The 17,257-nt window shown below is 40.0% G+C and overlaps 1 protein-coding gene across 1 annotated transcript; it reads right to left on the bottom strand.

Moving 5' to 3' along the window:
* Window positions 1–3,050: 3,050 nt before the first annotated feature.
* Window positions 3,051–9,828, bottom strand: LOC115404722 (NXPE family member 3-like). Its single transcript, XM_030114112.1, has 3 exons — window positions 9,653–9,828; window positions 9,347–9,417; window positions 3,051–3,595 (listed from the first exon to the last, which is right to left on the bottom strand). The coding sequence occupies exons 1-3, from the start codon at window positions 9,826–9,828 to the stop codon at window positions 3,051–3,053; spliced, it is 792 nt and encodes a 263-aa protein (XP_029969972.1).
* Between the last annotated feature and the right edge of the window lie 7,429 nt (window positions 9,829–17,257).

Here is a 17,257-nt window from a genome sequence, read left to right as displayed (position 1 = left end):
TGTGCAATTCTGTATTTGAACTCTTGTTTATGCTGATGTTTTTTTTTACCTTTATTAAAAATATTTCCAACTCTCTATTGCTCATATTATTGGCTTAATGTCAATCATACACTCTAAAAAGTAACTCAGAGAAGCTTCTAGCACCACTTGATTTAATACATGGATCCAAGTAAAAAAAAATTGTAATTAGTTGATTTTGATAAACTTTCTGTGTTCCAAACTTATTTTTTTCAAGTTATGAATAAATAAAAATGTTCTTAATTACATCAACTTAATTTTGCTTGCAATTTGAACTCAAAATTCATTGTTGATGGGTTTAAAACAACATTCAAGTTGTTTTAACTTAACAACTTGGTTTGATAATATAATTATGTCAACATTGACTTCACATTTTAAGTGCCCTCTCGTCACACAACATGCAAATTTGACAGTGGGTTAGCAGGATGAAAAACCTTGATACAAGCAACATTTCATGGTGAGTAAAATTTATTTTTAATAGTTCTAGTGGGGTTAGGACACCACATCGGCATGGTTAGTGTTGGTCACAGTGTAAAGGAAACGTGCTCTTTGAAGAATTTAACAATGATGATGGAAGTGCCGCAATGCATCATGGGAGTTTGGGATGAGAGAGTCAAGATTTAAACATTGATTTCATGATTTTTTTCGATGTTCTGATGTTAATATTGTTATTGGTAGTTGTGTTTGGTTGTGTTCTTGTTCTTCAGTTAATCTAAATATTTCGTTACTTTTCGTCTCAAACTTGGAATGAGACGTATTGAACATTTAATCTGCTCCTGCTACTACTCCAAAACTGAGAAAGATCAACAGAATAGTTCCCTTTTGCCTCTGGGCTTATTAAAAGCCTGATACTGCCTGTGCAGACTCAGTCCACAGTGCCCATGACAGCATTGTATTCCCAAATAATCACATTATTAAGGTCCAACAAAAAACAACCATTTTTTCTACTTAAAAGTGGGCAGCCAATTTATTTGAGTTATCAACTTCAAAATCTTGCATTTATTAAGTAATTAGTACTTAAAATGATCTTTGACTGATGACAAAAAATGAATTCACCCAAAGTAATATAGTTTGTTGGTTCAATGTAACTTCTAAAGAGGTTGCCATAACTTAAAAAGACTAATGCAAACTGTTGCATTGATTTTTTTTTGTTGAGTCTAGACATTTCTTTTGAGAGTGTAGCCTTTTTTTATTATAGAAATTAAAACATACAGTAACAAGGAAATTGTCGCATTCATTGTTTAATGCACACAAAGTTGTTCTTTGATACCAGTAAGCTTAATTTTTAGAAATATATTTCCAAGACATAAGGCACATCTGTAGATAATAAGCAAAAAATACACCCTTGGCATGCAAACTTGATAGAATGGAAACTAGAAATAAAACTCTGGTCACTCTCTCCTATGAATTACTCCAGTGTGCATTTCATACAGCCACAATCTCATTCAGTTCTTCCCGTAAAAATAATTTAAAATATCAGAAAAAAACATCAAAAGTATTTATGAATAAATACGGTCTTTGTAATGCTACAAGTAATTGAATAATAATCCGAACATCTTCTTTTCTGACTTGAATACCATGCTCCAAGCACTTCGTGTGCATCCAGCCGTATCCGTGGAGGCGACCATGGGCATCCAGTTGACTGATGATGACGTCTATTGTTTCAAATTGTTCCAACATCAGCGAAAGTATGACGGCAAAGCTCATTAGCTTTCAGAATCCTATTGAGATGGCTTAGACTTATAATGAATCCATTGGATGAAATAGAAGCAAGTATTTATTTGTATGTTAGCCCAATATGAAAATAAAATAAAACATCATAAATCATGTCTATTGTTTCCTTTGCCAGTCACCGTGTTGCGTTTGCGTGAACAGCATGCATCCTCTCAGATCACAAGCACTCATCAAGAACATAGAGGTGTGCTAAATTTAACGCCATATTTATTCTGTTCCTTCGCTTTATTATAGCGAGATAATGCTTTAATAACGTGTGCCCACACAATAGAAGGTGTTCCCTCACCTTAACAAAATATTCTGCACCCTGACACCAGCGGGGCTCCATAACAATCTCTGTGCACATAGAAATAATATGTAATCACAAATTTGTCCTTGCAAATTTGCAATTACTTGCTGATGCACACACATCATTTTCAACAACTTCAGGGAGAAACTTGAACATTTCTTGTTTTCATTGGAAACATAGCTGGGTCCTAGCGTTGGGTGGCCAAAAATGTGCCAAATCAAAATTAAACAATATTAATAAAACTCTCCACAAGGGGGTGCAAGAACCAGACAAATAACAACAACCTGGCCTTTTTAACACATTGAGTGTGTCTTAAGTATTTATTGATGTGTTCATTAAGAGTACTTTCTTTGTAGAATGTAAACGTAGACATGATAATAAATTGTGTTTCATTGTAATTTTTAGTGTATTTGTGACAAGTCATTTTTGTATGTGTTGTTCTCATGCTTCTATGACAGTTTAAACAGATGTTTACCCTGAAGAGTGACAACAAATTTAAATGATTTTTCCCCTTTTTGACACTGGAGTTTGGTAACTCGCCTTGGTTTCAACATCGTGCCCAAGAATTATTAATGAATCAAAAATTTATGTTATTCATAATTCTGAATTTCCCACAGTTCATTTTCGGTAATTTATCCATTTTTCAGTAAGTTGGTCATTTATGGCATTGATGATTGAACAATAACATGTCATTAATCAATGATGCAATGGTTAAATTGCTCTGTGATTTATTCACTCCCAAATGACTGTTTACTTGACATTATTGATGAGTAAATATCCACTCACTACAATTAATAATTTGCATTTAATGAAATATTTTTGTATTTCACTTTAAACAGTTTATTACTCTGTCATCACAATTGTACCCTAAATCGTGTGTCTGTGAAGTAAATTTACTTAAGACCTAAATAACATCAGAGTCTACAAATAGCAGAGAAAGTTTGGGTGCATAAAAACCCCTAACAATTATGAAGCATATTCATGACAATTCAGGTTTGTACCCTTACTTTCAAGGGCAAATATATGACAAAACAACATCAATCATATTCTTAATGATGGGACGGGGTGGGTGGATGTCATGCTTGAGATAGTGAGCCACAGTCATCTCCCAGGCGTCCACGAAATAAACATCCATTCCCTGAAACATGGTCCTGAGTATCTTGTCACGTTGCAGTGAAAGCCAGTCACCACCAACCAGTGCTGAAAGGGGAGTTGAAATCCTTTTTAGGTTTGCCGTCCGAATAATAATTCGAGTAGCTGGAGCTCTGGCAAGTAGTCGAACAACTGCCTTGCGGATGCTCATTAACCGACGGATGTAGTACTTGATGGGGAAAGTGGTAAAATGTGCCCAGACACCAAAAACTACAACTGTGGTCTTCCCTCCAGTTACTCCATCAAGTTCATTGGCAACATAATGTAGTTCTGTCACTGGTGAAGGTGCAATACGAATAGGAAGGCCATGGCAGCGGTATGTCACAAAGATGTTTTTGGCATAGTCCAGTGCCACGTAAGGTCCAGACTGCTTCATGTTGTGCAGGTTATATACCTTGAGATCTGAAAGAGTTAGAAAAGAGCAGATAAAACCTATGATCTATTCGATTAAAGGTGTCACAATTTTTTTCAGGGAAATTACCTGATAGTTCTGAAGAGAGGAATTCTAACCACTGCCTGACTGTAGAGTCTCCATACATGTGAACCACCTTGTCTTTGAGGCACTGGCTGATGGCTGAGGCGTTATTGAATCGTTTAACTGTGGAGCCACTCAGTGAACTCCACAGACCTTTGTAATAGTAACCAGCAGGTCCAGGTATGTCCTTGTTGCTGTTCGTTGCAAGTTGACCTATGAAAAGGTGACATTGTGTTGACATAAGTTTTCATCTTTATATAATTAAGTATCTAGATTTATTTGATAATCCAATCATTTTCAGATGTTTTCATCAGCACATGCATCAATTTTTTTCACTACCTCATATTTCTATGGATAGTTATGATTAAATCTTAGTTCTTTGTTATTTTTGGAGAGAAACGTCCATCCTTCTCTGATACAGCTATTAAAGATCACAGGCGCATGTGACTATAACTGTTACAACTGGCTCTTCTCACTGTGGAAGAGTTGCAACTTGAGTTTTAGTCTCTCCCAGATGGCTGAACTCCTCACTCTATGACAATGATTGATGCCCACCACCCTGTGCAGAACACAGGCAATTTTTACCCACAATGTCTTTCGTTTAGTCATGAACTTAGGTCTTGAGTCATGGCCATATAGGTGAGGATGGGGATGCTGATGAACCGGTAAACAGGGATCTTTCATTTTGAGCTCAGCTCTCTCATCACCATAACAGTATGGTGCAGTGGCATCAATACTTAAGCCACCTGTTCTGATCTGTGGTAGAGCTCAATAAATAAATCCAAACATACTTGAACTTCTCTACCTGGAGAATGTTTTCAGTCCTGATCTGGAGAGGATCTGTCACCCTTTTCCATGAGAGAACCACAGATTTGGATTTGGAGATACTGATGCACATCCCAACTGTATCAAATCCAGCAAAAAACTGAACCAAACCAAACCAAAACAGAGGTGACACCCTCCAGCACCTCCACTTTATGCCATTCTGGCCTCTGCTGCAGTCTGAAACCAAAACTACAGTTTGGGTGATGAAGCACAACTTTGGCAGAGTCCAGTGCCCACCTTGTCCAAGTCAGGTTTCATACCGAGTAGGGATGCACTTCTCACAATGGAAGTACAAAGACTGAGAGCCTGAAGCAGCAGTTTTGATACTCTATGCTCCCTCAACACTTACAAGACATCTTGACGGACATGATGACAGCCTTTTTCGAAGTCTATGTCAGATTTTTAGTTGTTAAGATGGCCTCTTACAAGCCCGGGATGGCCAGCACATCTGAGAATGACAAATGAACAGCTTCCAGAGGTCTTCCATTTATTCATAACACCAGGACAAAGTGACTGCCTCTAGCCTCCACAAACAACAGGTGACCCTGGTATATCTACCCAAATCCCTTAAATAGCTACGACCAAACCACCCATGTGAAATTCGGAGGGTAATGTTCAATTACGTTGTCAGTTATTTCATTAGTGTTATTTACAGTTAAAGCTCGTGTCTGGAGTTTTGAAAGAGAGAGGTTGTTTTTTAATCCAATGTCTCAGGTTGCGCCCTCCCTCTGCTTTCATGAGCGACCAAGCCACGCCCCTTTAGTTGTGCACGCCATTATCTGTCGGGTGAAAATGAGAGCCTCCAAGTCCTACAGCATCCTACATGTTTAGCTGTTTATGGTGGATGTTCAGCAGACCATGGATATATCCGAGGTAAGCGGGGCAGCTGCTGCGTAGCTAACTCACCTCTGCCTGGGCGAGCGGCCGTGCTCTCTGGCTGCTTGCACACTTTGATTGACAACACGAGAATGCGGAAGCTCGAAATCTATTGGCTGAAGCTGACCGGCGCTTTTTCGGATAACACGGGGGTCTATGAGACGAAGGCGGGGCTCATAAATAAATTTTTATATTGCTTTATGCTAATATTATCTTGTAGTATCGAACCAGACTATCACATTTAAACTCTGTTGAAAAATGATACATACGTTGGAAACGAACGGAAACTCCGGACATGAGCTATAAGTTACCCTATGTACAATAACAATTAGTCCTACTTTGTCCATCTTAAGTTACCCATTAAGTTTCTTTTAAACCATACATTACAAATCCCCCCGGTGAAACCTCCCCATTGGGTTTTACTTGGGCCAGTCCAATAAGAATGATGATTTTCAGCTGGCCTGCACTCACGTGGGCATGCCTCCATGCCGGTGCCCAAATCAATCACCTCAAAGAAGGAGAACTGATGAGAAGTCAAATAAGGAAATGGGTGTGAAAACTAACTAAATCAGGATCCAATCTTCAGTTGTTAACACAAAACCATTTGTAAAAGAAATGCAATGCATTCACCTAAATGAAGACCCAAATAAATGTGTGAGGGACAGAAACTAAATAAAAATGTACAAAATCGAATGCGGGTGGCAGAATACACCTGACTAGTGAGGATTGGCTGCCAGCTTCCTCACAGTCTACAAGGAACATGTAGACTGAATTTTCAAATTCACATGCCCTTTGAACAATCTGTGAAAGGGTGACACACTGGTCTACAAGAACACAATCCATGGTTGATTCTCCTGTATCTGTGATCTGACGTTCATCTGGAGTCTCATTTCCATTAACCCTGCAGAGAATTTCCCAGGGAGCCTGAGAAGGATGTTATGCATTTTCTAGTGCACCTTGACAGAGGGACTTATTTGTTGATATCTGTCAAGGATAAAATAAGATACTCATTTGGAATTTGGATTAATAATTGAATTGATAACAGTGAAGGGTTAAGAGTGTTAAAGCTGGAAGTTGGAATCATTTGAGACACAACCCTCTGCTATAGTCTTTCTCAGCATACCCTCAATATGTGCTTGGGTCTAGTGGGTCTGGCCCACAGTCTCCCCTGCCACCTGATCCAGCTCACCCCCGGATGGTGATAAGTTGACAACTCTCTTCATCCCAGTGTCCAGATCATGCCATCCCAGGTCAGGTGAACCAACAACAAAGTGGATCATTGACCTGAGTTCCCACGAGCTGTGGTACCATGTACACTAATGAGCATCTGTGTTTGTACATGATGTTTGTTGTGGATGACCATGATGAGTAAAAAAGCCCAGAAGCAACTGACTGCTTGGAATCAGATCGGACAGGCCATTGCCAATATGACATTTGAAATCACCCAGTGAGACGATAGAGTCCATTGTTGGCACCCTTTTAGGACCTCTCCCACTCACTCAAAGAAGGCTGAATACTCTAAGTGGCTGTTTGGTGTAGAGTTGTTCCGATTCCGATACCACAATCGGAAATTGCGCCAATACTGCCAAAAATGCTGGCATCGGTATCGGCGAGTACTGAAGTCCAGGCACCGATCCGATACCACGTCATTAATTAAATTAGTACTCTATTTACTGGTCAGCTCCGTCAGCTCTGTTAGCTCCTTTAGCTCCGTTAGCACTGACACTTCTTCGTCTGTAATGCTTTGGCAGCTTGCATCCCTGTGGTTGCACTACCGCCATCTGCTGGTCGTTAGCTCTGACACAGTTCTTTGCCATGCCACTGTGCTGCAACTTGCTCTTCTTGAGAAGAGGAAGAATAGATCATGTGACAGACGTACAGCGCCGTTAAAGAAGCCTATTTTTTTGTTTAGAGTGCAGCTTCTGCTCTTTGGATTTTTATCTTTTGAATGTGACTTCATAGGTTGGTTTTGGACTGTAACATTTTGGAAAGTAATCTTTTAAGTTGCTGTTGAACTATTTTTTTACTGTTCTATTTAAATTCCCTGTTCATTTTACTGTTATGTTTGCACCCTAATTAAAAAAAATATTTCTAGATTTGTTTATTAAGTTACTGTTGCACTACTGTTATTTATTTATACTGTTTTATCTAAATGCCTTCATTTTACAATATTGTGTCTGCACTTTAATTTAAAAATGCAACAACATATATTCCTAGATTTATTTAAGTTGTCGTTTCACTACTGTTTAATATTGTTCTATTTAAATTCCCTTTTAATATAAAAATATTGGGGCTGCACTTAAAGTTATTGAAAATAATTATTCCTAGATTGATTTAGTTCAATTGCATTTGCACTATTGTTTTTTATACTGTTCTATTTAAAAATAAATGCCTTGAATTTGCTGTATTGATTCATGTTTAAGAGGATTTAACCTGAGCCAGGCCTCACCACAGTGATAATCATGTGACAGTCATGCAGGCATGGCATGGTATTATTTTATAATAGGCCTATACTGGTATCGGATCGGTACTCGGTATCAGCCGATACCAAAAGTAAAAGTATCGGAATCGGTATTGGGAGGCAAAAAATGGTATCGGAACATCTCTAGTTTGGTGCATAGTGCATCACCTCCCCATCACCTTAACAGAGTCAAATAATGCTTTTACAAGTCTACCAAAGTCATCTATATTCAATAATAAGCTTGTTTAGCATCCTTAGCACTATGTACGACTTTTGCATCACGAAATATAAGTAATTATATATGCCATTTTTTTTTAAACACGGAAGTCCAAACAACTCGACGTCATTCACACACGCCTCTCCCGCTTCATGTTGTCATGATAACCCGGAACTGGCATAGCAGTATGACTATGTTGAGCATACTTAGATGTCTCATACATAGAACATGGGCTGCCAGTGGATGGATGTGTCTATCAAGTCTATATTGAAGGGGTGCCCAAGCCTGTTCCTCGGGAACCCCTATCCAGCATGTTGTAATTCTCTGACTGGTTCAACACACCTGAATCTAATGATTGTGTCATCGCGAAGCAGTGAAAAAAACCCAGTGATGAGCCTGTCACTGCATGTGTTGAAGCAGGGGGAGAACTGAAACGTGATGGTTAGGACCTCTCCAGGAACAGGATTCGGCACCCCTGCAATGTTGTACATTTCTATGGTGCCTATATGCCGCCATCTAGTGGATATTGTCGGTGAAGCAGCAGTAATTGAAAGTCCATGGAAGTCAGTGGCTCTCCAAAGTATGTTATGCTGCTTTTGCGTATTTGGCACTTCATGATTGGTTCCACTGCCTGACGTGAACCGGTAGGAAGCCAGTAGTTTGAGGAGGGTGGGTAGAGCGCCTACTGAAGATTACTCAAATGTAAAAGAATAAAGAGAAACACTGACTTAACTCAAGTTTTTATGAGGCACACACAAACAATGTTAAAAGCTCATAAAAGTCTTTTTTGTTTTTTTCAAAATAGGGCCCCTTTAAGCCAAAGGGAGGCAACTCTCTCATCCACCAGGTGTATCCACCAGGACTTGTGAGTATCCCCAGACTCACCTGGCGCTTCCCACACTGTGCAACACCTGAGGAGGAAAGAGACCAACCCTTATGAAGGACTACAGTTCCAGAGCCAATGTTGCTAGGGTTGTGAGACAGACTATATCTTGTCAGTACATCCCAACACTCTCAACCAGCTCCATTCTATGTTCTGTAGTGATCTGTTTTAGGGTCTGATGATGCCACATGGTTCACCGCTCTCTCACACTTGATGAGCAATGTGTTTCTGTGTTTCATCTTCATGGATGAGGTTTGGCTGTGTTTGTCTGGGTCATATTTTTGAAAGATGAATTTCTAATTCTCCAAACAAATGCTCCCGTACAGTATTGACTACTACTGTAATTTAGTCCATTTAATTTTTAGACATTAGATTGTAATCAGGGCATGTTGCTGGCAGTAAAAATTGGAACTTACCTTCCATTTTTGGAAACACAGTGACATGAGCAGGTCCTGAAGCTGGAATGCCAACGTTCATGGTGACACCACTGATAAAAGCAAACATGGTAAATTGTTACAGCACAACAATAAAAACTCTTCAATGATTTGAAAACATTTTAGCAAGTTGTAGTTGTGCCTTGGTTGAGATCAGTGCTGCAAGAGTATCACTTGAAATTTCAATTTTCAGAAGACTCTTGCCCAAACGTTTTTTGATTGTCCAGTCATCCATTTTCATCAATAGTGCAATTTATTTCAAGAGTCATCGACATGTTTACCACTCACTTTTTGAAGAGTATGTCCTCCTTGGCCTTGGGGGGTTTTGGTTTTCTGACAAAGTGGTTGATCCTGGTATCACAGCTCAGATTCTGTGGCTTGTAGCAGAACCACAGCTCACCTGTATTGAGGTCAGTGTAGTTACACTGTGGCTGCTGGGTTGGAGGCAGACACACACTGCACATGGTAGACTCAGTGAGCGAGCCTGATTGAAAAGTGCTGTAGAAGTCCACTCCATTAGGCTTCTCACCAGCAAACCTCTGCACGAATGGGATTGCCTCACTTGGATGTGCCAATGTTACCTGATTGAATAAAGAACCAAAAAAGGGTTTGTAAGAACCAATCACTAAGATTTTGCTAAGTGTAGCAAAAACCTCAATTATTCATACACTTAACAAAAATATAAACGCAACACTTTTGTTTTTGCTCCCATTTTTCATGAGATGGACTCAAAGATCTAAAATTCATTCCAGATAAACAATATTACCATTTCTTTCAAATGTTGTTCACAAATCTGTCTAAATGTTTGATAGTGAGCACTTCTGCTTTGCTGAGATAATCCATCCCACCTCACAGGTATGCCACATCAAGATGCTCATCAGACTCCATGATTAGTGCACAGGTGTGCCTTAGACTGTCCACAATTAAAGGCCACCCTGAAATGTGCCTCTTTTTGTTTTTGATTTATTGGGGGTCACGGGACTCAGAACCAGTCAGTATCTGGTGTGACCACCATTGCTGACAGAGGGTTCCACCAGATGTTCCCAGCAGACCCTCACAACATATTTGGGTCTGCCAAGTCTGTCTGGTTTCCTTCTCTGCCAGCGAATCCAATTCACCAGCAGGTGGTGATCGGTTGACAACTCTGCTCCTCTCTTGCCTTGCCTTGCTTAAGTTGTTTGCTTTACTTTTTTCTTATTTACTTCTTAATAAATAGGGTAGGCATTTTCAGCGTTGCGCTTCAGCCTACAGCCGAGTAGAGGCTAGTGGAAAAGGGTCTCATGTGATCGTTGGCATTATTGCAAATGTTATACAGATCCTTGTAAAAAAATTTGCATATTGTGATAAAGTTCAGTATTTTCTGTAATGTACGGATAAACATTAGACTTTCATATATGTTAGATTCATCACACACAACTGAAGTAGGTCAAGCCTGTTATGGTTTTAATATTGATGATGTTGGCCAAAAAGTAAAGAAAAATCAACAATCCCTATCCCAAAAAATTAGTATATTATGAAAGGGTACTCTAAAAAAGCTATTAACCTAATCATCTGAATCAATGAGTTAACTCTTACCACCTGCAAAAAGACTCCTGAGGCCTTTAAAAACTCCCAGCCTGGTTCATTACTCAAAACTGCAATCATGGGTAAGACTGCCAACCTGACTGCTGTCCAGAAGGCCATCATTGACACCCTCAAGCAAGAGGGGAAGAACAGAAAGAAATTTCTGAGCGAATAGGCTGTTCCCAGAGTGCTGTATCAAGGCACCTCAGTGGGAAGTCTGTTAGAAGGAAAAAGTGTTTCAGAAAATGCTGTACAACTAGAACAGGTGACCGGACCCTGAGGAAGATTGTGGAGAAGGGCCGATTCCAGACCTTGGGGGACCTGCGGAAGCAGTGGACTGAGTCTGGAGTAGAAACATCCAGAGCCACGGTGCACAGGTGTGTACAGGACATGGGCTACAAGTGCCGCATTCCCCAGGTCGAGCCACTTTTGAACCAGAAACAGCGGCAGAAGCGGCTGACCTGGGCTACAGAGAAGCAGCACTGGACTGTTGTTCAGTGGTCCAAAAGTACTTTTTTCGGATGAAAGCAAATTTTGCATGTCATTCGGAAATCAAGGAGCCAGAGTCTGGAGGAAGACTGGGGAGAAGGAAATGCCAAAATGCCTGAAGTCCAGTGTCAAGTCCCAACAGTCATGATGGTCTGGGGGCCATGTCAGCTGCTGGCGGTGGTCGACTGTGTTTTATCAAGGACAGGGTCAATGCAGCTAGCTATCAGGAGATGTTGGAGCACTTCATGCTTGCATCTGCTGAAAAGCTTTATGAGGATGAAGACTTCATTTTTCAGCACAACCTGGCACCTGCTCACAGAGCCAAAACCACTGGTAAATGGTTTACTGACCATGGTATTGCTGTGCTCAATTGGCCTGCCACCTCTCCTGACCTGAACCCCATACAGAATCTGTGGGATATTGTGAAGAGGAAGTTGAGAGTCACCAGATCCCCCACTGTGGATGAGCTTCAGGCCGCTATCAAAGCATTCTGGGCCTCCATAACACCTCAGCAGTGCCACAGGCTGACTGCCTCCATGCCACGCCGCATTGAAGCAGTCATTTCTGCAAAAGGATTCCCGACCAAGTATTGAGTGCATAAGTGAACATGGTTATTTGAAGGTTGACTTTTTTTGTATTAAAAACACTTTTCTTTTATTGGTCGGATGGAATATGCAAATTTTTTTTAGATAGGGATTATTGGTTTTTCTTCACTGTTTGGCCAAAATCATCACTATTAAAACAATAAAAGAACTACTTCAGTTGTGTGTAATGATTCTAACATATATGAAAGTCTAATGTTTATCACTACATTACAGAAAATAATGCACTTTGTCAAAATATGCTACATTTTTGAGAAGGACCTGTATGTGCTGTCATGAAGGTAAAGCTGACCTCAAAATCGGTTAAAAATCAGACTTAACTTATTACCTCAACCTGTGACTTTCCTTCCCAGGGTAAGAGGAACACAGCAGAGTAGGTGCCATCGAGATGATCCACCACTTGACCTGCCACACCTGCTTCAAGTGGCCGGTTGTGCAGCCGAGTCAGTAAGAAATCTCCCCCATGAGTCTTGGGACGACCCTTAAAGTCAGACATCTTGATCATGACCTCCAGCTGATCCCCCACGAGCCACGATCCACCTCCTGGCCTTGGCAGAATGACAAAATTGCTGTGGGCTGCATTGCTGGTACCTTGCAGGGACACAGAAGTTGAAATAGATGGAGTATTTGGCCAAGCTATGGAATCTAAAAGGATGTTTTCCTCATGAATCTCCTCGGGAGACAAAGGTCGGAAGGTGCAGGAAGTTCGATTCGAGCCTGGATCACTGGAAACTCTTTTGATCTTGAATGGAGGCTTCTGTGTTTTCTGAAACTGGAAGAACCAAAGTAGGTATTCTCAGTTAGTGGAGGCTTTTCCTTTTATGCTTGATTTAAACACATTCTATCCAGTGGTGCTGTTCTTCAATCCAGTGGCATCACTTGATGTGAAACATATTAACCACTATCCTCAATGCTTACTATAAGTTCTCACCTCCAGAAATTCGATGTGATAAAATATGTAGACAAACAGACTCAAGTACACAAAAATGATGCCAGACTTCAGGAATCCTTTCCAATCTCTGTCCATGATGGATTCAATTTTTGACTTTATCTGATGAGAAGACAAGAACAAATTTAAAACAGGGGTAAACAAAAAAAAAGTTTCAGAAAAGATAAGCAACAGTCTTAACCGATTCCAAATGAATGATATGAAGCATGCTGATTCCATCAGAATCAAATTTACAAATATCTGCACACATATGTAATTATTCAAGTTATTATTTTTTATTTCTGGTCCTGTTCACATCTTTGAAATAAACAAACAGATTTTTTTTTTTTTTTAATTTGCGTGGTTCGTGCAAACTCTATTCATCCTGTCACAGTGTTTAATTATCAGTGTATTTACCACTGGTTCATACATGTTTTCACATTCCTTGGAGACTTATCTCATCACTTTGTCTTGTTGATGTTTATGCAAACTGATCTGACATGAAACTTGGAGCCCACAGCTTTTTTAAAATTTGACCTGGACTTGAGTGGCACTCATTATCTGATTCAACAGAGCTCTGTTCACAATGAAGCTGTCATCAGTGTGGGTTGTGAACTATGGAGGACCAAAACTGCTAAAATTAGAAATAAACACAGAAATCTAAAAATGGATCAATATAAAAATACATGTGCCAATTTATCATACAAATTCTTTTTTGTTTTCCATGAGAAAATCTAGGTCATTTCATTTTATGACTGGTTTATGACCAGACCTGAATGCTGCTGTTTACTCTTTATACAGGCAGGGCAAGTTGTGCAAAAAGTACTGAAACATTCAACCGTTGAGTAAGTGCAGTCGAATCTTTCACTATAGACTGAGAAATATATTCATTCTAAATTCTTCCATCAGCATTATGACATAATATACATACAAATTTTCATTGCAGACCAAAATGTTCCATTTGTACGGTGGATGACAGGTGCAAATGTGCTGCAAACAGCAAAAACGCTGCAAAGACAGAAATGATCCAAAAACCAAACACTCACAAACACTTAAAACAGATGCAAGGAAAAACAATGCTGCAATCACAGAAATGATGCAGAAGCAAAGACTTGCAAAAATCACAAAACAAATGCAAACGAAAAATGCTGCAAATTCAGTCCACAACGAAATGCACCAGGTCGCTCCAAAACAGAAGTGCACCAGACACTAAGAAGAAGAAGAAGAAGAAGAAGAAGAAGAAGAAGAAGAAGAAAAAGAAAGAAAGAAATCGCTGCCTTCTTTTTCTTCTTTTTCTTCAAGTTAGAGTCTCCTTTTGTTCTTTGTTCTTGCACGATCAAGCTCCTTCATATATTCGCGATCTGCTCCAGCCTTACTCCCCTGCGAGGGCTTTAAGGTCTATGGATCAGAATCTCTTAAAGGTGCCGCGTACCCGATTCAAGACCAGAGGAGACCGATCATTCCAGGCTGTTGCTCCCAGGCTCTGGAACGATCTCCCACTCTCTCTCCGTTCAGTTGTGTCTGTTGACACTTTTAAGACACAACTCAAAACCTTCTTATTCTCTCAAGCATTTGCTTAGTGTTTCGGGCCTGTTTTGATCTAATTTTTAGTGTTGTTTATTTATTTATTGTGTATTTATTGTTGTACTATTTATATATGCTGTGAAGCACTTTGTGGCTTTTTTGTCTGTGAAAGGTGCTATACAAATAAACTTTACTTACTTACTTACTTACTTACTTGTTAGATATAATTTGTCTAATTTGTCCAACTAACACCATGTTCTTTATGTTACTTTGCTTTTCCCCAACAAGGTGGTCGTAACAGCGTCTCATCCTGTGAGTGTCTGATTTCCCTGTGTGAAGTTGAAGACTCGACCTCAGTCATGTTTGATTTGATGCTAGTTTGGATGGGTGTTGTGAAATAAAAATCTGTATTTGTTTTTCAATTCATTCTGAAGAGTTTCCAGAGGGGTTTTAAAAGAGAAGCATCATCCCAAAATGAGCTCTCACATTTTAGAAAACACGTCCTGCAACCTGGTGTTGTTTGCATACAACCTGCCAGGAAAAAAACAAGTCCAAAATAATATCTGGGCCTTGACACATGACCTTCATGTGATATTTCATCTGTGTATCTCATTGCTCCGATAAGAAAACATAAAACAGGTTAATATAAAACTGAATCACCTCCATCATAAACAGCATATCTGGTATTTTGGGAAGGATAATAAAACACCTCAAATGAAAGAACTCTCTGTTCGAAACAAAAAAATGTTATGTTAATTCTTACATTGTTTGATTGGAGCATTATGTTAACATTTTTGACTCATTGAACTCATTGAATTTTTCTTCAGACTGTATTATTAGATTTGATCAAGTTCAATCCGGTTCATCTTTAGATAGCCAAAAATGTTGCCATTAGTACTTTTGCATATAGAAGCTATCTCTGCAGACTGTTTAACAGATAATTCATTTCTATGACTTTTTTTCTTACAAGCAAGCTTTGTCCCTGCTTGTTTTCATAAGGCATTTGAATCACACTTCAAATTCTGTAAAATTAATACAAATTTACTACTCATTCAACTGACTTCGGTGACACCAGTGTCAAGATTCAGAACAGGAATTGATCATTTGTTAAACTAATATAAAGTACAAAAGTACAAAGTTCATTTCGGCACAATCAAAAGCAACAATTCATTTTCACGATCTATGAAGAGAAAAAGAATACAGGTTGTGTTACCTTGGCTGACTGTGGTGGAAAACAATACAATGAAGTCCAAGAGTTTGTTGTGCTGATCGAATTTGAATTTCAGGAGAAGGAAGCCAGATCTGGAGGGGAAGCAGACGCACACAGCAGTGCTGCAGGAACCACCCTCTGTCATAAATGTCCTCTTCTCACGGATACAGCAGTTGACCAACACCTGCTTGGCAATGAAACAGACTCCAAGAACAACAACATTGTCTGGTGGCATAGTTGCTGTAGTAGCTCCTATCTCAGTGTTTATTACTTTAAGCACTGATGACATGGTAAGTAATAATAATGTTATTAGGGGCATCACTGGGTTTTTAGTGTGGGGGGGTTTGGCCTCCAGGAGATGTACAGGATGTGAACGAATGCAGTGCAAAACTCCACAAACAGCCAACAACAACTGAGAAATTATTCATCATTATTTAAGTTTTTTCTTGTTCTGTTTTCCATCCATCCATCTTCTATGCCGCTTACTCCTTTCCAGGGTCGCGGGTGGCTGGAGCCGAGGGCGGGGTACGTTCTGGACAGGTCGCCAGTCTGTCGCAGGGCTAACATATACGGACATACGAACATTCACACGCACACCGAGGGGCAATTTAGGGTGACCAAATAACCTGACATGCATGTTTTTGGACCGTGGGAGGAAGCTGGAGAACCCAGAGGGAACCCACGCACACACGGGGAGAACATGCAAACTCCACACAGAAAGGTCCCAAGCCCCGGCCGGTACTTCAACCCAGGATCTTCTTGCTGTGAGGCAAGAGCGCTAACCACTGCGCCACCATGTGGACCTTGTTTTTTTTTGTTTGTTTGTTTGTTTTATTTTATGTTATTTTATTGTTTGATACAGTACAATGACAAAGAAAAGTTTGCAGAGTAACAGTGTTACAGGTGCAGTTCTCAAACTGGGGTCCCTTTACCAGATGGGACCCCCAGTCAGACTTTGGGGGTCTATGAAAAAATGTCAAATGTCAAAAAAAAAAAAAAAAAGTGTCTAACTACATGTAGGTTGCGATGCATTAAAAAACAAAATCGTTGCTCCAACAGCTATGGACCAAAAAAAAACTCTAACATGATTGATACCCATCATTAAATCTGTCATTCATTCCTCTCAGAGACTAAGCAAAGGAAAGAGTGATTAGTACATTAGCCTGAAAACAGGAATGGTGAATTTGGCTGCAACTTCAGAAAAAGTGCAGAGAGCTTCTGATATAGTGGTCAACGAGGATCTAAAGGCCTCAGTATACTCCCCCGTCGCCGCCACGGCGTTCCTACGCCGGCAACCCTACGCCGCTACTGAACATATCTTGCTCCTGCGTCAAGGGAACGCCCTCCTCTGCCAAGCCGCTAGCAGTCACAACAACAATGCGGCTTCCGTAGCTCCGGCTTTACCTAGACATAGATCTATAGACATAGATTTCTAGACATACGTATCTAGACACGCGTGCATTTACCGAACATATATCTGCATATATGACATATCTGGTGACACCGGGCTGTGGTGGAGGAGAGGCTGAGCAGACCGTGATGAAATATTGGTGAAACTAATGAGCTTTTGGACGATT

The sequence above is a fragment of the Salarias fasciatus genome, chromosome 17 (genome assembly GCF_902148845.1).
Source record: "Salarias fasciatus chromosome 17, fSalaFa1.1, whole genome shotgun sequence".
Taxonomy (NCBI): Eukaryota; Metazoa; Chordata; class Actinopteri; order Blenniiformes; family Blenniidae; genus Salarias; species Salarias fasciatus.
The sequence above is the reverse complement of the archived record's forward strand: the minus strand, read 5'-3'. Positions and strand labels throughout refer to the sequence as shown.

What these genes read in the sequence shown, in the direction of transcription:
- LOC115404722 (XM_030114112.1), bottom strand. Translation starts at nt 9,828, where the DNA reads ATGTGCAGTGTGTGTCTGCCTCCAACCCAGCAGCCACAGTGTAACTAC. An exon ending in GAGGACATACTCTTCAAAAA is followed by an intron (nt 9,418 to 9,652) that starts GTGAGTGGTAAA and finishes TGCTTTTATCAG; the next exon opens with TGGTGTCACCATGAACGTTG. An exon ending in TGTGTTTCCAAAAATGGAAG is followed by an intron (nt 3,596 to 9,346) that starts GTAAGTTCCAAT and finishes TAACTCTTTCAG; the next exon opens with ATCTCAAGGTATATAACCTG.